The 22,296-nt window shown below is 46.7% G+C and overlaps 1 protein-coding gene across 3 annotated transcripts in view; it reads right to left on the bottom strand.

Moving 5' to 3' along the window:
- Window positions 1-12,597, bottom strand: part of si:ch211-250n8.1 (uncharacterized) — a 70,924-nt gene extending 58,327 nt beyond the window's left edge. For all 3 annotated transcript variants that reach the window (XM_060844637.1, XM_060844636.1, XM_060844635.1), the window contains exon 1: window positions 12,342-12,597. In XM_060844637.1, coding sequence (XP_060700620.1) covers window positions 12,342-12,378 — 37 coding nt within the window. In that variant the 5' untranslated portion in view covers window positions 12,379-12,597. The remainder of the gene's footprint in view (window positions 1-12,341) is intronic.
- Window positions 12,598-22,296: the final 9,699 nt, after the last annotated feature.

Here is a 22,296-nt window from a genome sequence, read left to right on the forward strand (position 1 = left end):
GTTAATTAAGAGACTTGAAAGCACGATGGCTCAGTGGTTAGCACTCAGTGCCAGTGACCCAGGTTTGATTCCAGCCTCAGGTGACTGTCTGTGTGGAGTTTCCACATTCTCCCACTGTCTGCATGGGTTTCCTCCAGGTGCTAGCGTTTCCTCCCACAGTCTAAATATCTGCAGGTTAGGTAGACTAGCTATGCTAAATTGCCCCATAGTGTCCAGGGATGTACAGACTAGATGGACTGGCCATGGGAAATGCATGGTGACAAGCATAGCGCAGGCTTCAGTTTCAACCCATTGGCCTAAGTGGCCTGTTTCCACACTGTAGGGATTCTCTGGCAGTGTGGCCAGATCTGAATCAGTGGTGATGGGAGAACAAGACTTAGTGCAGGTTGCAAATTTTAGACCCTGATGAGCAAATATTGACCCTGTTCGAGGCAGTTACAAAGGAGAACTTGGGGATCCAACTCTTACAAGGAGAATGTGGTTTGAATCCAAACTTCAGAGAATGAACACAAAAGCAAAACAAAATAGAACTGATAACAAGGCAACACCTTCCTGCCAAACCTGCTATGTATTTCCAGTATTTCTTGTTTTTATTTTGGTAAATCAACAATAAGACAAACGGATTCTGATTGTTTTCTGGATCAGTGGTGCTGGAAGAGCACAGCAGTTCAGGCAGCATCCGAGGAGCCGTAAAAATCAACGTTTTGGACAAAAACCCTTCATCAGGAATAAAGGCAGAGAACCTGAAGCGTGGAGAGATAAGCTAGAGGAGGGTGGGAATGGGGAGAAAATAGAGTACAATGGGTGAGTGGGGGAGGGGATGAAGGCGATAGGTTGGGGGCAGGGGGAGGGTGGAGTGGATAAGTGGAAAAGAAGATAGGCAGGTAGGACAAGTCATGGGGACAGTGCTGAGCTGGAAGTTTGGAACTAGGGTGAGGTAGGGGAAGGGGAAATGAGGAAAGTGTTGAAGTGTTCCGAGGCAGAAGATGAAGCGTTCTTCCTCCAGGCATCTGGTGGTGAGGGAGTGGCAGTGAAGGAGGCCCAGGACCTCCATGTCCTCAGCAGAGTGGGAGGGGGAGTTGAAATGTTGGGCCACAGGGCGGTGTGGTTGATTGGTGCGGGTGTCCCAGAGATGCTCCCTAAAGCGCTCTGCTAGGAGGCGTCCAGTCTCCCCAATGTAGAGGTGACCGCATCGGAAGCAACGGACACAATAATTGAGATTAGTGGATGTGCAGGTAAAACTTTGATGGATGTGGAAGGCTCCTTTAGGGCCTTGGATGGAGACAAGGGAGGTGATGTGGGTGCAGGTTTTACAGTTCCTGCGGTGGCAGGGGAAGGTGCCAGGGTGGGAGGGTGGGCGTGGACCTGACCAGGTAGTCTTTGCGGAAGGCAGAAAGGGGTGGGAGGGAAATATTTCCCTGGTGGTGGGGTCCGTTTGGAGGTGGCAGAAATGTTGGCGAATGATTTGGTTTATGCAAAGGTTGGCAGGGTGGAAGGTGCCCACCAGGGGCATTGTCCTTGTTACAGTTGGAGGGGTGGAGTCTGAGGGCGGAGTTGCAGGATTTGGACGAGATGCATTGGAGGGCATCTTTAACCACGTGGGAAGGGAAATTGCAGTCTCTAAAAGGAGCCATCTGGTGTGTTCTGTAGTGGAACTGGTCCTCCTGGGAGCATATACGGCAGAGATGGAGGAATTGGGAATACAGGATGGCATTTTTGCAAGAGGTAGGGTAGGAAGAGGTGTAATCCAGGTAGCTGTGGGAGTCGGTGGGTTTGTAAAAAATATCAGCGTCAAGTCGGTCATCATTAATGGAGATGGAGAGGTCCAGGAAGGGAAGGGAGGTGTCAGAGAAGGTCCAGGTAAATTTAAGGTCAGGGTGGAATGTGTTGGTGAAGTTGATGAATTGCTTAACCTCCTTGCGGGAGCACAAGGTGGCACCAATGCAGTCATCATTGTGGCGGAGGAAGAGGTGGGGAGTGGTGCCATTGTAATTAAGGAAGATCAACTGTTCTATGCAACCAAAGAGACAGGCATAGCTGGGGCCCAAACATGTGCCCATGGCTACTTCTTTGGTCTGGAGGAAGCGGGAGGATTCAAATGAGAAATTGTTAAGGGTGAGGACCAGTTCGGCCAAACGAATGAGTGTTTGGGTGGAAGGGTACTATTGGGGACGTCTGGAGAGGAAACAAATGGAGGGCTTGGAGGCCCTGGTCATGGCAGATGGAGGCATAGAGGGATTGGATAGCCATGGTGAAGATGAGGCGTTGGGGGCCGGGGAAACGGAAGTCTTGGAGGAGGTAGAGGGCGTGGGTGGTGTATTGAACGTTTATGGGGAGTTCCTGGAGTGCGGGGGGGGGGGGGGGGGGGGAATAGGACAGTGTCGAGGTAGGTAGAGAGGAGTTCTGTGGGGCAGGAGCATGCTGAGACATGGGTCGGCCAGGGTGGTCAGGATTGTGGATCTTGGGAAGGAGGTAGAACCGGGCAGTGCGGGGTTCCCAGACTATGAGGTTGGAAGCTGTGGGTGGGAGATCTCCTGAGGTGATGAGGTTCTGTATGGTCTGGGAGATGATGGTTTGGTGATGGGGGATGGGGTCATGGTTGAGAGGGCAGTGGGAAGAGGTGTCCTCGAGTTGGCATTTGGCTTCAGCGGTGTAGAGGTCAGTGCGCCAGACTACCACTGCACCCCCTTTAGCTGCTGGCTTGGTGAGGTTGGGATTGGAGGGCTGCACGTTGAGAGGGCGAGAGATTGGAGTGGGGAGGTAGACAGGTTGAGGCGGTTAATGTCCCGGCGGCAGTTGGAAATGAAGAGGTCGAGGGCGGGTAATAGGCCAGCGCAGGATGTCCAGGTGGATGCAGTGTGTTCGAGGTGGGCAGGACTCCCAATTGTGAAAGTAAGGTCAGAGGTGGAAGAAGTGTTCGACGTCACTTCTTCGAAGTGTGTATTATTTGATGGGTGGATGGAGGGGGATGAAGGGGAGTCCTTTGCTGAGGACTGATCGTTCGTCCTCAGTGAGGGGAAGGTCTGGAGGGATGGTGAAAACTCTGCAGGGCTGGGAGCTGGCGTGGGTGTGGAGCTGGGAATGGGGGTAGAGCCAGTAACTGGAGTAGGTGTGATGGTAGGGGGGAATGGGTGTGGAGCCATGAGCAGGGGAGGTGTTCCCCTCAGGGTTCTGGGGGCCGGGAATGATGACAGTGGGGTCTGTAGGGGTCTCATCTGCAGAATGCAGGTGAATGGCGTTGGCAGACAGTCAGGGTGGTGGAAGTCATTGAGCATGTGACATCAGCAATGATATGAGGGGCAGAAGTGATGTCATGTGCAATGCAGGAGGAATTGTGAGGGGCGGAAGTGGTTGCAGGAGTTGCCATGATGAGGCAGAAGTGACATCAATCAGCGCTGGGATGGCAGCTGCACCAGCTGCATAACTAGTGGCATCCGAGCAGTTCCAGAGGCCAGGGTCTCTTCTGGAATGTTTGAGGAGTGGCGGTTATGGAGGTGGGTAAATAAAAGATTTTTGTACTTAGTTTTTGATGTTCTGATTTGTTTCAACTTTGAGACTGCTAAAGAAGAAGGGAAAATAAATCAAACTCAAGGGTGACTTGATGTCAGTCGAAATGAGTTCTCAATGACTAAGGAGTCCATTGTATCTCTGTCACAGGAGAAGCAGTTGGTGGTTGGAGAAAATGGGAGAATGCGATGCCTGGATTGCCATGCACGACTTTAGCTCTGATGAGATTCTAAGCGTACACATGTTTTGCCTCTACTTTAGGCACAGTCTTGTGTCAGAGTTTCCCCGGTGTCAATGCAAACATTGTACATTTAAGGAAATGTAGATTGTCCTGAAAGTATTACTTCCCTTCTCCTCCTGGAGGACCACTTCCCTTACCAAAGCTCCAAGTAAAGCACTTGACTTGGAGTTTTGCCAGACACAAATGATATGGAGTAGCTAACAGAGCAAATGTTAGCTTTGATGCAAAAGATGTTGGCCTGAGCCAAATGACATGGGCATGCCATTAGCAGAATTTTGCTTAGGAAGTCTCCATCACTGAGGTGAAAGTGAGGACTGCAGATGCTGGAGATCAGAGCTGAAAATGTGTTGCTGGAAAAGCACAGCAGGTCAGGCAGCGTCCAAACAGCAGGAGAATTGACGTTTCAGGTATGAGCCCTTCTTCAGGAATGAGGAAAGTGTGTCCAGCAGGCTAAGATAAAAAAGGTAGGGAGGAGGGACTTCAGGGAGAGGTGTTGGAAATGCGATAGGTGGAAGGAGGTCAAGGTGAGGGTGATAGGCCGGGGTGGGGGTGGGGGCGGAGAGGTCAGGAAGAAGATTGCAGGTTAGGAAGGTGGTGCTGAGTTCGAGGGATTTGACTGAGACAAGGAGGGTGGGGGGGGGGAAAATGAGGAAACTGGGGAAATCGGAGTTCATCCCTTGTGGTTGAAGAGTTCCTACGCGGAAGATGAAGTGCTCTTCCTCCAGCTGTCATGTTGCTGTGGTCTGGTGATGGAGTCATCTTTTCGGAACGCTGATAGGGGAGGGAAATAAATATATCTGATGGTGGGGTCTGTTTGGAGGTGAGTTCTGTGGCCTCCAACCTCAGTCCCACTACCCCGCACCGCCCGTTTCTACCTCCTGTCCAAAATCCACAAACCTGCCTGCCCCGGCCGACCCATTGTCTCAGCCTGCTCCTGCCCCACAGAACTCATCTCTGCATACCTCGACACGGTCCTGTCCCCCTTAGTCCAAGAACTCCCCACCTACGTTCAGTACACCACCCACGCCCTCCACCTCCTCTATGATTTTCGCTTCCCCGGTCCCTAACGCCTTAACTTCACCATGGACATCCAGTCCCTGTACACCTCCATCCCCCATCATGAAGGACTCAAAGCCCTCCGCTTCTTCTTTTCCCGCCATACCAACCAGTACCCTTTCACTGACACCTTCCTTCGACTGACTGAACTGGCCCTCACCCTGAACAACTTCTCTTTCCAATCCCCCCACTTCCTCCAAACCAAAAGGAGTAGCCATGGGCACCCGCATGGGCCCCAGCTACGCCTGCCTCTTTTTTTTTTAAGATTACTTACAGTGTGGAAACAGGCCCTTCGGCCCAACAAGTCCACACCGACCCGCCGAAGCACAACCCACCATATCCCTACATTTACCCCTTACCGAACACTATGGGCAATTTAGCATGGCCAATTCACTTGACCCACACATCTCTGGACTGTGGGAGGAAACCGGAGCACCCGGAGGAAACCCACGCAGACACGGGGAGAATGTGCAAACTCCACAGTCAGTCAGTCGCCTGAGGCGGGAATTGAACCCGGGTCTCTGGCGCTGAGGCAGCAGTGCTAACCACTGTGCCACCGTAAGATACGTGAAACAGTCCATCTTCTGCAGCTACACTGGCACCACCCCCCACCTTTTCCTCCGCTACATCGATGACTGTATTGGCACTGCCTGGTGCTTCCATGAGGAGGTTGAACAGTTCATCCACTTTACCAACACCTTCTACCCTGACCTCAAATCTACCTGGACCATCTCAGACTCCTCCCTCTCCTTCCTAGACTTTTCCATTTCTATCTCGGGCGATCGAATCAACACGGACATTTACTACAAACCGACAGTCTCCCACAGCTGCCTAGACTACACCTTCTCCCACCCTGCCCCCTGTAAAAACGCCATCCCATACTCCCAATTCCTTTGGCACTGCCACATTTGCTCCCAGAGGACCAGTTCCAATACTGTACAACCCAAATGGCCTCCTTCAAAGACTGCAATTTCCCCCCAGACGTGATTGACAATGCCCTCCACCGCATCTCCTCCACTTCCCGCTCCTCCGCCCTTGAGCCCTGCCCCTCCAATCACCACCAGGACAGAACCCCACTGGTCCTCACCCATCACCCCACTAACCTCCACATACATCGTGTCATCCATCATCATTTCCGCCACCTCCAAATAGACCCCACCAGAGGTATATTTCCCTCCCCTATCAGCGTTCTGAAAAGACCACTCCCTCTGTGACTCCCTTGTCAGGTCCACACCCCCCACCAACCCAACCTCCACTCCCGGTACCTTCCCCTGCAACCGCAAGAAATACAAAACTTGCACCCACACCTCCCCCCTTACTTCCCTCCAAGGCCCCAAGGGATCCTTCCATATCCGCCACAAATTCACCTGCACCTCCACACACCATTTACTGCATCCGCTGCACCTGATGTGGCCTCCTCTATATTGGGGAGACAGGCCACCTAGTTGCGGAATGTTTCAGGGAACACCTCTGGGACACCAGGAACAACCAACCCAACCACCCCGTGGCTCAACACTTCAACTCCCCCTCCCACTCCCACATGCAGGCCCTTGGACTCCTCCATCGCCTCCATAGCAACACGACAGTTGGAGGAAGAGCGCCTCATCGTCTGCCTAGGAACCCTCCAATCACAAGGGATGAACTCAGATTTCTCCAGTTTCCACATTTCCCCTCACCCCAACCTTGTCTCAGTCAAATCCCTCGAACTCAGTACCTCCTTCCTAACCTCTCTGCCCCCACCCTCACTCCGGCCTATCACCTTCACTTCCTTTCACCTGTCGCATTTCCAATGCCCCTCCCCCAAGTCCCTCCTCCCTACCTTTTATCTTAGCCTGCTGGACACACTTTCCTCATTCCTGAAGAAGGGCTCATGCCCGAAACGTCGATTTTCCAGCAACATATTATCAGCTCCACCACTGAGGTGCCTACTGTACATTGTACATGTCATTGAACCATTTAGGAGTGAGTTTATTTTGTGACAATCTATTAAGAAATTTGCTCAGCCATGGCATTCTAATGGCCGATCAGGCAGGGTCTCTGCCATATCACTGATGGTGTAAACTCATACTGATTAGTTTGGCATCAACCAAACACAGTAAAGACATTGCTGTCTGATTTGCTCCTGTTACAAAGATATTCTGTCACAACATTTCTAATGTATGTGTTCCATCTTGATGCTGAGTGTATTTTGACTAGAAGTTCAATTTTTCTTCATAATCTTGAAAATTTGAATTTCTGTATTTTCAAATCAGGAAATTCAACTCCACTTAGCCTTGCCTCCCAATCTTACTGAATTATATTCATTGCGCTCCTCTCAGACTATAGATTATCAGCATTTTAGATGGGCAGGATCTGAAGGAGAGTAGATTGGAAGATCCAACACAAGTGGACAGGGTTGAATAATGGATAACCAGGAAAAAAGTCAATTTGATCAATCAGAAATGGCATTCAGTAGTGAGTTACATCAATAGTGAATATGCTAGAAATGACATGAAAGATGAACAAGTGAGAAAGAAGAATGCCAGAGATAATGGAACACTAGACAGGGTTAACTACAGTACAATGAGAAAATGGAGTACTAATGAGCATATATTTAATGAGAAGGTGTATGATGTTGATGTGACTAAAGGTGCAGTGCCAAATGTTAAGTAGTCTATGGACAAGGCAAATAATTTATTAAGGTGTTCCAGAGCTAATGTAACAGATAAAAATGACTCACCAATAACTATTCAGGGCTACACCGACGGCACCCAGGCTGCTTGTGCACCAGTGATTGAGCCACACACATTTGACAGAGTGACCAGCACTATAGCACACGCACCCACAGCACTGTTTCCATTATAACTGTTCATCAAATGTTCATAATTTAGAACTGACCAACACCACTATTATTAAATAAATCAGACTATTCTTTGAGTACTCAGCATATGTACTGTATTTTATGCAAGCAACATTAACTGTTAATATTGTGACATCAGTGTCAACGTCAGGATTTTTAAAAAGCCATAGTAAATGTGAAATTTCACATCATATCTAGTTGAGCCATAAAAATGTGATACCCACTCATTCCAAATTAAGGCTGAACTTAGTCATAGAGATGTACGGTCCAACCCATCCATGCTGACCAGGTATCTCAACCCAATCTAGTCCCATCTGCCAGCACGTGGCCCATATCCCACCAAACCCTTCCTATTCATATACCCATCCAAAAGCCTCCACCACTTCCTCTGGCAGCTCATTCAATATTCCAACAGTGGCTGAACCAATGTCCTGCCCAGCTGCAACGTGATCTCTGAACTCCTGTACTCAATGCTATGACCAATGCATATCAAACACCTTCTTCACTATCCTAATTATCTATGATTCCACTTTCAAGGAGCTATGAACCCGCACTCCAAGATCTTTGTTCAGCAACACTCTCTAGGACCTTACCATTAAATGTGTAAGTCCTGCTAAGATTTGCTTTCCCAAAATACAGCACCTCGCATTTGTCTAAATTAAACTCTATCTGCCACTTCTCAGCCCATTGGCCCATCTGATCAAGATCCCATTATAATGAGGTAGCTCTTCGCTGTCCACTCCACCTCCAATTTTGGGGTCATCTGCAAACTTACTACCTATACCTCATGCTTACATCCAAATCATTTATATAAAAATGAAAAGTAGTGGCCCCAGCACTGATCCTTGTGGCACTCCACTGGTCACAGGCCTCCAGTCTGAATAACAACCCTCCACCACCACCCTTTGTCTTCTACCTATGAGCCAGTTCTGTATCCAAATGGCTCGTTCTCCCTGTATTCCATGAGATCCAACCTTGCTGGGGTACCATGTCAAATGTCTGACTGAAGTCCATATAGACCATGTCCACCGTTCTGCCCCCAATCCTTCTTCAAAAAAACTCAATCAAGTTTGAGAGACATGATTTCCCACACAAAGCCATATTGACTAGCCCTAACCAGTCCTTGCCTTTCTAAATAGATGTACGTCCTGTCCCTCAGGATTCCCTTCAACAACTTGCCCACCATCGACATCAGGCACACCAGTCTACAGTTCACTGCCTTGTCCTTACCACCTTTCTTAAAATATAGTGGTAACACATTAGCCAGCCTTCAGTCTTCTGATACCTCACCCGTGATTATCAATGACAAATATCTCAGCAGGGACCCAGCAATCACTTCCCTAGCTTCCCACAGAGCTCTAGGGTACACCTGATCAGGTGCTGGGGATTTATCCACTTTTGTGTTTCAAGACATCCAGCATTTCCTCCTTTGTAATATGGACATTTTTCAAGACGTCGCCATCCATTTCCCTACATTCTATATTTTCTATGTCCTTTTCCACAGTAAACAGATGCAAAATATTTGTTTCGTGTCTCCCCATCTTCTGCGGCTCCACACTAAGGTCGCCTTGCTGATCTTTGAGGGGCCCTATTCTCTCCAGTTACCATTTTGTCCTTAATGTATTTGTCAAAACCCTTTGGATTCTCCTTAACTCTATTTGCCAAAGCTCTCTCATGTCCCCTTTTTACCCTCCTGATTTCTCTTAAGTACTGCCTTTATACGGATTCCCTCAATGCATCCTGTCTATACCTGACATATGCTTCCTTCTTTTTCTTAACCAAAACCTTAATTTCTTCAGTCATCCAGCATTCCCTACACCTACCAGCCTTTCCTTTCACCCTAACAGGAATATACTGTCTCTGGACTCATTACCTCATTTCTGAAGGTTTTCCATTTTCCAGCAGTCAAACATCTATGCCCAATCAGCTTTTGAAAGTTCTTGCCTAATACTGTCAAAATTAGCCTTCCTCCAATTTAGAACTTCAACTATCCTTTTCCATCACTATTTTAATACTAATAGAATTATAGTTGCTGTCTTGACTATTGTTCCCGTTGTTCAGTCTTTTGCCAATTATATTCATGATTCTTCTTAAACTTTACATCAGTTCCATAATTTTCAGTTGTGACCCCAGCCACCTCTACCACAGAATTGCAATCCATCTCCAGCCTGATGTGCTATTTTGCACTTAGAACAATTTCTCCTTTAAACTTCTTTTCTCTTTATTCATCCCCCCCCCCACCCCAGTACTTTCTTAATTCAAAAGGATCATCTCCCAGTATTTACACCACCTCCAGCAGATCACCACCAAACATCTCCCATCCCTGCCTCTGCACTGTCAGCATGCTGCAGGGATAATTCTGAGACTTCCCAGTCCACCCCTCCTAAATGTATGCACACTGTTTGTTTAAAACACTGACTGTTCTGGTAACCCCACCCTTCTTGATTTTGACTGAACTATCAGGTTGTTAAAAAACAGAACTTTATTTGTAATTGCTTCCTTTAGTTTGTTTGTCTAGTAGCAATGCTTGGTCTTTATTCAATAGTTACAGCCAATTAAGACTGGTCTGGAAAAAGGTTGTTTAATCCCTTTAACCTATTTCACCAGTGTATCAAATATTCTGGTGGATCTCAGCCTCCCTGCTTCAGCAATACTATGTCCCTCCAAATATTTTCCTGTTTTGTCTATGCCCCTTGGCACCCTCATTCAACAAAAATCCACCATTTTCAAATTTAGAAATCACAATTATTCACCAATATCCATACCACACAGAAGACAAAGTTCTAGATTTTCACTATGCATTACTGAGAAAGTGCTTCCTGACTTCAAACCCAAGGAGACTAACACCAACACTATGCTACCCTATTCTAGATTCTCCCACTAGAGGGAGTCATTTCTGGGTGGTGCCAGAAAAACCCATCTGGTTCACTAATGTCTTTACCTAGACTGGCCTACATTCACACACTAGACAGCAATATTTTGACTCTTAATTGCCCCCTGGGCAACAAATACTAACCTAACCATTGACACCCATTCAGTATCATTCACAGGATATTCCAAACACTGTACAGTCTATTGCTCTAGCTTTATATTTTCTCACAGAAGCATCTTGATATATTAAAGTTACATGCTGAATCTCCTAATATCCAAAAAGCTATATTTTATATTATTTTAAAAGTTTTTTGGGTAACAATGAAACAAGAGCTAATTAGGATTTTCTTTGAACAGCATTGTAGCACTGACTGTCCTTGTACTGTGGGGACTGCAGCAGTTAAGGCTATTTTCTCCAAGGTAATTAAGGATGGACAATAATTGCTAGCTTAACCAGAGATGCACACATCTCACAATGAACTTTAAAACTAAGATACAAATTTTAGATTAGATTACTTACAGTGTGGAAACAGGCCCTTCGGCCCAACAAGTCCACACCGACCCGAAGCGCAACCCACCCATACCCCTACATTTACCCCTTACCCAACACTACGGGCAATTTAGCATGGCCAATTCACCTGACCCGCACATCATCTTTGTGATTGTGGGAGGAAACCGGAGCACCCAGAGGAAACCCACGCAGACACGGGGAGAACGTGCAAACTCCACACAGTCAGTCAGTCGCCTGAGTTGGGAATTGAACCCGGGTCTCAGGCGCTGTGAGGCAGCAGTGCTAACCACTGTGCCACCGTGCCGCCCACTACAAATAAGGAAAGTGTTTATGATTCAAGTGTGGACATACAGTATAGCACTCCCTCAGTACAATATAATGCTTTCCACAACTACTGAGCTTGAAAGACAGCAAGACATGAAAAGGAAGTCCCATCTTCCTGTTCTGGCAGATATAAAACATCCCATAGCACTATTTCAAACAAAATCAGGGTAGATATCCTCAAGTGTCCTGGCTAACATTTATCCTTGAATCAACATCATAATATCATGTTGCTTTTTGAGAGAGTGTGCTGAGCTCAAACTGTCTGTTTCCAACATTACATTCAAGGAGTTTAGCAATTACAGAGAGCACAATACAAATGCAATTCAATCTTTTTCCTCCTTTCAACCATCTTCCCTAAATCTCCCTTACAGCTGGTATACAGTATATATAAATATCTGCTGGAGGATGCTGCCTGGCCTGCTGTGCTTTGACCAGCAACACATTTTCAGCTGTGATCTCCAGCATCTGCAGACCTCATTTTTTACCCAATCCTAAAATTACCCATCATCTCACTGTTCCCTTTTGCCAGCAACAGTAATTATATAGTTATTCTCTCCCAATTCAGGCATCATACTGCAAATATAAATGCCCTAAGGTGGGCACAGATACCCCCCCAAAAAAAAGTGATTTGTAAAGGACCTACTCACTACCAGACTTAAAACACCCAAATCGCATTACCCTACCAAGCATACACCAGGCCCCTAGTCCCTCTTGCAATGTCTATACCAGACATTTCTTCCCCTTTCCAAGGGCACCCTCCATCCACCCCAGATCTTACCCTCCTCCCTAGGCTCTATAGCATCGCATCTGGTTCCTAGTCCCTCCCCTTTACCTATTCCCCGATCCTGGCACAACAATTCAGCCCAGACCAGTTTTCCTCTTCCCCAATTCCTGGTACCATCCACTATCTCAGACCCTTCAGTCCCTCCCCAGGTCCCCAACCCCTCCTGCTAGCCCCTTGTTGCCCCAAACTCCATCAATACTGCACTCACCCTTCAAGGCGCCGAGAAGCGGCTCCTTTCTTGACATGGTCCTCTCCCAGAAATAGCACGATTCACCGGAAGCTGCCACTCTAACCCTCCCAGACTTGCCCGGCCTACACCGGCCTACCACTCCCTCACCCTCAAACGCCGACCAAACCTCCCAGGACGGGGACCAGGTTAACCCACGCTGCTCGTCAACTCACTACCGGGGGGCGGGGGGTTAGAGCTAGCAATCACCCGTACGCAGGCGCTAACACTCCCCGTCAAAAAGCGGGCGAAGGCTGCGGCAAATAGTCAATCATCGGTCTGGGGGCGGGGCTAGCAAACACCCGTACGCAGGCGCTAACACTCCCCGTCAAAAAGCGGGCGAAGGCTGCGGCAAATAGTCAATCATCGGTCTGGGGGCGGGGCTAGCAATCACCCGTCAATTAACCGGCTATAGGCGGGACTAACACTCCCGTCAATCAGCGGGCTGAGGGTGGGGCTAATCGATGTCAATTATCGGGCAGAGGGCCGGGCTAACACAAACCGCCAAGGAGCGAGAAGGGCCCAGGTTAGAGTGGTGCTGGAAAAGGGCAGCAGGAAAATCGATGTTCCGGCCAAAAGTCCATTAACAGGAATGGACGGAGCTAGTACACACGGCCAGTTCCCGATTTATTCAGGAAAGAGTTGGATAGAGCTCTTAAGGATATTGGAATCAAGGGTTATGGGGATAATGCAGGAACAGGATACTGATCAGGGATGATCAGCCATGATCATATTGAATGGTGGTGCAGGCTCGAAGGGCAGAATGGCCTACTCCTGCACCTATTGGCTTAACATGCCCTGTCAATTTGTGAGAGGAGGCAGGGCTAAAATTCTTTGCCAATTAGCAGGAGTGGGCAGAATTAACACTTTTATCAGGGTAGGGGTAGGGCGTGGAGGGGCATGGCTAATTACGGTTTGTCACACAGTGGGTTGGGGGTGTGGCTAATACATCTTGTCAATTAGCCGGAGGGAGTGAGCGTAGCACTGCCTGTCATTATCGGGCTGGGGCAGGGCTAACACTGTCATTTTTCAGGGCTGCTGGTATCTAGGAGCACTTCTGAGGAAGGGTCACTGGTACAAGATTCCATTAGATTAGATTCCCTACAGTTTGGAAACAGGCCCTTTGGCCCAGCAGGTCCACACCAACCCTCCGAGAATTGTGGGAGGAAACCGGAGCACCTGGAGGAAACCCACACAGATAGTCGCCCAAGACGGGAATCGAACCCAGCTCCCTGCTGTTGTGAGGCAGCAGTACTCTCCGTTGACTCACTGAGCCACCTGCCCTGAACTGTAAACTCTGACTTCTCTCCGCAGATGCTCCCAGACAGGCTGTGATTTTTCAGCAATTTCTGTTTTTGTTTCTGAATTCCAGCATCTGCAAATCTTTCGGTTTTTATTTATGTAGCGAGAAAAGAATGTGTTTTATGCAGAAGATGGCATGCGAGGATAGTAAATGATAGGTTGGGATAGAGCCCAAAGAGAAAGAAAGTTAGTAACACAGAAGAGTGTTGTTAAAGGTCATTCTGGGTGACTGAATAGCTGCTAATGCGGTAATTGGTGGCTGACAATGAGTGGTGTGGGTTAGCAGCCTATGTGATGACAAGGCCTGGTATGTGAGGGTTTGGGAAAGCAGGGCAAAGGTGCTCAAGCCCTAAAGAAGGCTGTAGTGTTCCCAAGTAGAAAATGAGGTGCTGTTCTTCCAACTTACACTGAGCTTCACTAGAGCACTGCTGCAAGGCTGAGAGAGAGAGAGAGATGTTGACCAGGGAACACTCTCATCTTTTGAAATGGCAGGCAACAGGAAGCTCAGGGTTTTTTTTTGTGGACAGGAAGCGGTGAAGCGGTTCTGTGAAGCGGTCACCCAGTCTGTGCTTTGTTTCAAGTCTGAACCATCTCCATCAGCCCCCTCCCTCCTCTGCCCGGCAAACCTTGTCCTCAGGCTGAATAACTTGCTTTTTTAACTCCTTTCACATTCTTCAAGTCAATGGGGTGACCATGTGTACCCATATGGGCCCCAGTTATGCCTGTCTCTGTGGGATACATGACACATCCTTTCTTCCATTCCTACTCCAGCCCCCACCCACAAATCTTTGTCCAATATATCAGTGACATCATCAGTGCTTTTTTTCTCCTTTTTTTCTGAGATTGGAAAAGTTTATGTATTTTGCTACCAATTTCTACCCTATTCTCACTTTCACCTGGTCCATCATTATCCCTACTAACCCACTGACTTTCATAGTTACCTTGATGATACATCCTCACACCCTACCTCCTGCAAAGACTCCATTCCATTATCCCAGTTCTTCTATCTCCCTCGCAACTGTTCTGATGATACCAACTTCATCAAAGGGGCCTCCAAAATGTTCACCATCTTCCTCAAACTAAGATTCCCCAGCACCCTGGTTGACAGGGCCTTCAGCTGGATCTGACCCGTCTCCCGCACTTTGCCCCCCACCACCCTCTCATCCCTCTTACAACAGCAACAGAGTCCCTTTCATTCTCACATGCCACCCCACCAGCATCCACATCCAGAGGATCATTAACTGCCATTTCTGCAACCTCCAGTGAGATGTCACTACCAGACACATATTCCCCTTCCTTGAGAGCCTTCTAGAAGGACCGGTCCTTCAGAGACACTGGGGCTAGCACTGTCCTTTTTCAGGGCTGATGGTATCTAGGACCACTTCTGAGGAAGGGTCACTGGTACGAGATTCCATTAGATTAGATTCCCTACAGTATGGAAACTGGCCCAGCAGGTCCACACAGACCCACCGAAGAGTAAACCACCCAGACCCATTCCCCTACCCTACATTTACCCCTGACTAATGCACCTAACACAATGGATAATTTAGCATGGCCAATTCACCTGACCCGCACATCTTTGGATTGGGGGGAGGAAACCGGAGCACCTGGAGGAAACCCACACAGATAGTCGCCCGAGACGGGAATCGAACCCAGCTCCCTGCTGTTGTGAGGCAGCAGTACTCTCCGTTGACTCGCTGAGCCACCTGCCCTGAACTGTTAACTCTGATTTCTCTCCACAGATGCTCCCAGACAGGCTGTGACTTTTCAGCAATTTCTGTTTTTGTTTCTGAATTCCAGCATCTGCAAATCTTTCGGTTTTTATTTATGTAGCAAGAAAAGAATGTGTTTTATGCAGAAGATGGCATGCGAGGACAGTAAATGATAGGTTGGGATAGAGCCCAAAGAGAAAGAAAGTTAGTAACACAGAAGAGTGTTGTTAAAGGTCATTCTGGGTGACTGAATAGCTGCTAATGGGGTAATTGGTGGCTGACAATGAGTGGTGTGGGTTAGCAGCCTATGTGATGACAAGGCCTGGTATGTGAGGGTTTGGGAAAGCAGGGCAAAGGTGTTCAAGCCCTAAAGAAGGCTGTAGTGTTCCCAAGTAGAAAATGAGGTGCTGTTCTTCCAACTTACACTGAGCTTCACTAGAGCACTGCTGCAAGCCTGAGAGAGCGAGAGGGATGTTGACCAGGGAACACTCTCATCTTTTGAAATGGCAGGCAACAGGAAGCTCTGGGTTTTTTTTGTGGACAGGAAGCGGTGAAGCGTTTCTGTGAAGCGGTCACCCAGTCTGTGCTTTGTTTCCCCAATGTAGAGGAGATTGCATTGTGAGCAGCAACTGTAGTAGACTAGACTGAGTGAGGTGTAGGTGTTACATCTTCTGCAGTTGTGGGGAAGGTGCCGAAGGGATATGTTGGGAATGAAGGAGGAGTGGACCAGCGTGTCTCTGAAGGACCGGTCCTTTAAGAAGGCTATCAAGGAAGGGGAATACGTGTCTAGTAGTGACATCGCACTGGAGGTGGTGGAAATGGCAGTTAATGATCCTCTAGATGTGGATACTGGTGGGGTGGCATGTGAGAATGAAATGGACTCTGTTGCTGTTGGAGGAGGGATGAGAGGGTGGTGGGGGACAAAATGCGGGAGATGGGTCAGATCCAGCTGAGGGCCCTGTCAACTAGGAGAATCTTAGTTTGAGGAAGATGGTGAACATTTTGGATGAAGTTGGCATCGTCAGAACAGTTGCGAGGGAGATAGAAGAACTGGGATAATGAAATGGAGTCTTTGTGGGAAATAGGGTATGAGGATGTATCATCAAGGTAACTATGAGAGTCAGTGGGTTAGTAGGGATAATGATGGCCAACCTGTCCTCAAAAATGGAAACAAATAGCGAGGAAGGGAAAGGAGAAGGTAAAGGTGGACCAGGCGAAAGTGAGAATAGGGTAGAAATTGGTAGGAAAATACATAAACTTTTCCAATGCCAGAAAAAAAAAGAGGGAAACAGCACTGATGATGTCATTGATATATTGGACTAAGATTTGTGGGTGGGGGCTTGAGTAGGAATGGAAGAAAGAATGTTTCATGTATCCCACAAAGAGACAGGCATAACTGAGGCCCATAAAGTTACCCATGGTCACCCCTTTGACTTGAAGAAAGTGTGAGGAGTTAAAAAGCAAGTTATTCAGCCTGAGGACAAAGTTTGCCAAGCAGAGGAGGGAGGGGGCAAATGGAGATTGTTCAGACTTTTTTCCAGGAAGAAGCGGAGACTCCTTAGACCATCCTGATGAGGGTTAACATGTAAAGGAATTGCACCTCCATGATAAAGAAAAGGTGTCTGGAGCCCGTTAAATGGAAATTCTGAAACTGTGTAAAGCATCAGAGAAATCGCAAATGTAGGTGAGAAGGAACTTGACAAGGCAAGAAAAACACAGTCAAGTTAGCAAGAGATGAGTTCTGTGGGGCAGGAGCAGGCGGAAACAATGGGTTTGCCTGGACAGTCCTGTTTGTGAATTTTGGGAAGGTGGTAGAAGCAAGCTGTGAGGGGTTCAGGGGCTATCAGCTTGTAGGTAGTGGAGGGGACATTACCAGATGAAATAAGGTTCGTGACCATTGTGGTCACATGGACAATTCTTGATGAAGAGGTTGAGTGCAGGTAAAAGGTCAGAGAGAGGATTCAGGTGAAAGGAGAATGTTAGCAGTCGTGAAGGTTTCTGTGGGACAAGGAGATGACACTTCTCCAAAGAAATTGCCACGGGGGGGAAGGTGGTGGCAAGTTCAATGTTATTTTGTGCCCAAAATTCATTAAGGTGGGGACGCAGAGGGATAACCTTTGCTGAGTACAGAACAATCTTAAGTACAGAGTAATGAAAGTCGATTAAGTAAAATATTACGTTGTACATAGATATTCCTAAGGGGTCATCCAATAAAGCTACATGGGTGGTACTCAGAAATAAGAATGGGATGATCACCTAGATGGGATTGTACTATAGGCCCCAGAAGAGTCAAAGGGAAACTGAGGAGCAAATGAGTACAGAGATCTCAGATATATGTAAGAAAAATACAATTCTAATAGTAGGGAATTGTAACTTTCCAAAATAGACTGCCATAGCTGGATGGTGAGGCATTTTGTTCAATGCATTCAAGAACATTTTCTTTATCAGTATATAGGTGTTCTTTATCAATAAAGAAGGAGCAAAACTTGACCTTCTCTTGGGTAATAAGGCAGGGCACATTACTGAAATTGTAGTGGGACTAGTGATCATAGTAACCATTAGTTTTAAAACAATTATCCAACTGGACTCTAGCAACAAACACATAGAGTTAGATCCCCTCTACCACACCATGAGAAAAAGAACAGGAAATGACATCACAACAGAAAATGACGTCACCAACCCAAAGAAACCCATACAAATAAATAGACAGCAGGAATCATCAGTGCCTGGAGGCCCAGTGAAGATGTTACCTAGTGGTGTGACGAACTGTCTGGAAATGAACTTTCAGCTCAGTGAGCAAACCTACATCCAGAACCTCAACCAGAGCTACAAAGCTTCTCAAAATTCATGTTATGGAAAAGGATAGGCCTTCTTTAAGTTGTTAATATTCTTAAATGGTGTAAGCCAAATGAGACAGGAATTTTCAAGAGTTGATTGGAGTAGACTATTCACAGGTAAAGGGAAGACTGACAAGTGGGAGGCTTTCAAAAGTGAGATAGCCAGAGTTCAGAGGCATTACGTTCCTATTAGAATGAAGGGTAAGTCAGGTAAGATTGGAACAATGAATGAATAAAGATATTGAGGCTCTGGTCAAGAATAAGAAGGAGGCATATATTTGGTAAAGACAACTGGGTTCAAGTTAATCTCTTGAAGAATACAAGTGCTGTTGGGACATTCTTAAGAGAAATCAGGAGGACAAAAATGTGAGAGCCTCGTCAGATAAGGAAAATCCAAAAAGAGATTCTACAAATACAGTAAGAGCACAAAAGCAACCAGGGTGAGAATTAAAGAGTCACTTCAATATTAACAAGGTAGTCTATATGTGGAACCACAGGAGATGGGGAAGGTATTAAACAAATATTTTGCATCAGTTTTTACTCTGGAGAAAAAAGTGGAGGCTAGGGAACTTGGGGAAATAAATATTAATATCTTGTAAACAGTCCACATTACGGGTGAAGAAATGCTGGAGGTCTTAAAAAAGTTGATACACTGGATCATGTCCTGAAGATTTATCACAGGATGTTGTGGGAAGTTAGGGAAGAAATTGGGGAGCCCCTAGCAGAAATATTTGTATCATCTACAGCCATGGGTGAGGTGCCAGTGGACTGGAGGGTGACTAATGTGCCTATATGTAAGAAAGGCTATAAGGAGAAGCTGGGAACTATAGACTTGTGAATTTGACATCAGTGGTGGGTAAGTTATTGGAGGGGATTCTGAGAGATAGGATTTACATCTATTTGGAAAGGCAAGTACTGATTAGGGATAGTCAGTATGGCTTTGGGCATGGGAAATGTATCTTACAAAGTTGATCGAGTTTTTTGAGAACGTAACTAAAAAGATAGAGAGCAGAACAATAGATATTGTCTACATGGTCTTTGATAAAGCCTTTGACAAGGTTCTGCCTGGAGATCGATTAGTAAAGATAGATCACATAGGATTGGATATTAAATTGGTTTGAGAGTAGGAGACCAAGAGTGGTTTTTTTGGGTCTGGAAGCCTGTGACCAGTGGTGTTTCACAGGAATCCCATTTTATTTGTAAATTATATATGATTTGCATGACAGTTTAAGCATGGCTAGTAAGTTTGCAGATAACACCAAAATTAGTGGGATAGTTGACAGTGAAGAAGATTACCTAATATTACAAAGGAACCTTGATCAATTGAGCCAATGGGCTGGGAGTGACAAATGGAGTTTAATTTGGATAAATGCAAGGTGTGTATTTTGGTAAAACAAACAAGGAAAAGGTTTATAAGTTAATGTTAGGACTCTGGGTAGTGTTGTAGCACAGAGAGGAATAGAGGTTCTGGTACACAGTTCTTCGGAAGTTGCATCACAGGTAGACAGGGTGGTTAGGAAGGCATTTAGCACATATGCCCTCATTGCTCAGACCACTGAGTAAAGGAATTGGGATGTTGGCGAGGCCACTTTTGGAGTACCCTGTACAGTTCTGGTTACTCTGCTATAGGAAGGATATTATTAAATTGGAGAGGTTTTAGAAAAGATTTACCATTCAGTTATCAGACCCTATCATTGTCTCAATGTGTATAGATATTATCCTGCATGAGTAAGAAATGCCTTTGGTGGGGGGATCTAGGAAGATCGTGTTGCAGAGCTCCGCACCGCATTGCAAGCGGGACAAAGTCCTAGCCTGCCCTACCCAGACCACCACGATAATCTGGGACTCAGGAAAGGTCATAGAGTCCCAGGAAACTGTTAAAAAACAACTGTTTAAGAAGGGTGGTAAGGACAAACCAGGGAACTATAGACCAGTGAGCCTGATGTCAGTGGTGGGCATGTTGTTGGAGGGAATCCTGAGGGACAGGATGTACATGTATTTGGAAAGGCAAGAACTGATTAGGGATAGTCAACATGGCTTTGTACACAGGAAATCATGTCTCACAAATTTGATTGAGTTTTTTTGAAGAAGTAACAAAGAGGAGTGATGAGGGCAGAGTGGTAGGTGTGATCTCTATGGACTTGAGTAAGGCGTTCAACAAGGTTCCCCATGGGAGACTGGTTAGCAAGGTTAGAACTCATGGAATACAGGGAAAACTAGCCATTTGGATACAGAACTGGCTCAAAGGTAGATGACAGGGGGTGGTGGAGGAGGGTTATTTTTCAGACTGGATGCCTGTGACCAGTGGAGTGCCACAAGGATCAGTGCTGGGTCCTCTACTTTCTGTCATTTACATAAATGATTTGGATGTGAGCATAATAGGTATAGTTAGTAAGTTTGCAGATGACACCAAAATTGGAGGCGTAGTGGACAGTGAAGAAGGTTACCTCTGATTACAACAGGATCTTGATCAGATGGGCCAATGGGCTGAGAAGTGGCAGGTGGAGTTTAATTTAGATAAATGTGAGGTGCTGCATTTTGGGAAAGCAAAGCTTAGCAGGATTATACACTTAATGGTAAGGTCCTAGGGAGTGTTGCTGAACAAAGAGACCTTGGAGTGCAGGTTCATAGCTCCATGAAAGTGGAGTGACAGGTAGATAGGATAATGAAGAAAGCGTTTGGTATGCTTTCCTTTATTGGTCAGAGTATTGCGTACAAGGGTTGGGAGGTCATCTTGCGGCTGTACAGGACATTGGTCAGGCCACTGTTGGAATATCACGTGCAATCCTGGTTTCCTTCGTATCGGAAAGATGTTGTGAAACTTGAAAGGGTTCAGAAAAGGTGTACAAGAATGTTGCCAGGGTTGGAGGATTTGAGCTACAGGGAGAGGTTGAATAGGCTAGGGCTGTTTTCCTTGGAGCATTGGAAGCTGAGGGGTGACCTTATAGAGGTTTATAAAATCATGAGGGGCATGGATAGGATAAATAGACAAAGTCTTTTCTCTGGGATCGGGGAGACCTAAGGGACAACTTTTTCACGCAGAGGATGATACATGTATGGAATGAGCTGCCAGAGGAAGTGGTGGATGCTAGTACAATGCAATATTTAAAAGGCATCTGGATTGGTATATGAATAGGAAGGGTTGAAAGGATATGGGCCAGGCACTGGCAGGTGGGACTAGATTGGGTTGGGATAGCTGGTCGGCATGGACAAGTTGGACTGAAGGGTCTGTTCCCATGCTGTGCATCTCTATGACTCTATGAAGGGAGGAGGTGCATCTGAGGCTGGGCCCGCAGCCCACCCTGCAGGATCCTTGGACTCGATATCTTACCAGGCCTTGGTGAAGGAGCTCACGAAATCTCATGAGATGTCTGGGAAACAGACAGAGGAAAAGCTGGCCCTGATCTCTATCATGATGCAGAAGCATAAACAGCAGCTGGGAGACCTGGAAAAGTGGACGGATGTGATTTAACACAGAGTCGCAGTGGTGGAAGCTGTTACTGGTTCTTCCAGGGATAGGATCCTGGCCCTGGAGACGCAGGTCCATAATTTGCTTGACCAAGATGATGACCTCGAGAACAGGGACCGGAGGAAAAATATTTGGGTTGTAAGTCTGCAGGAGGGTAAGCAAGGTGAACGGCCGGTGGAATTTATTGAGGACTGGTTGCTGAAATTCCTTTACTTGGAGGTTGGAATGAGAGGCTTGAAGGTCGAGAGGACTCACCTAGTCACGGCACAGAGTCAGGTCTGTGTCAACGTCCTCGTCCTATCTTGGTATGGTTTCATAATTATAGAAGTGAGGAGAGAATCGTGAAAGCTTTCAGAATACAGGGGAAGGGTATAAATGCCCTAGTTATAAGGGCTCTAAGATCATGTTCTTTCAGGACTTCTTAACGGCGGTAATCTGGAAAAGAAAATCCTATGGCAGCGTGAAGAAAAGACTGAGGGAGCTCAGGATTCAGTACTCTGAGGTATCCAGCGGTGCTTCGGAACATCTTAGATGGATCTGTACATCTCTTTGACATGTCGGAGAAGGCAAGAGACTTTGTGGACAAATTAACTTCATCTGAACAATTTAATATGTAC

Source organism: Hemiscyllium ocellatum, chromosome 25, assembly GCF_020745735.1.
Source record: "Hemiscyllium ocellatum isolate sHemOce1 chromosome 25, sHemOce1.pat.X.cur, whole genome shotgun sequence".
NCBI lineage: Eukaryota > Metazoa > Chordata > Chondrichthyes > Orectolobiformes > Hemiscylliidae > Hemiscyllium > Hemiscyllium ocellatum.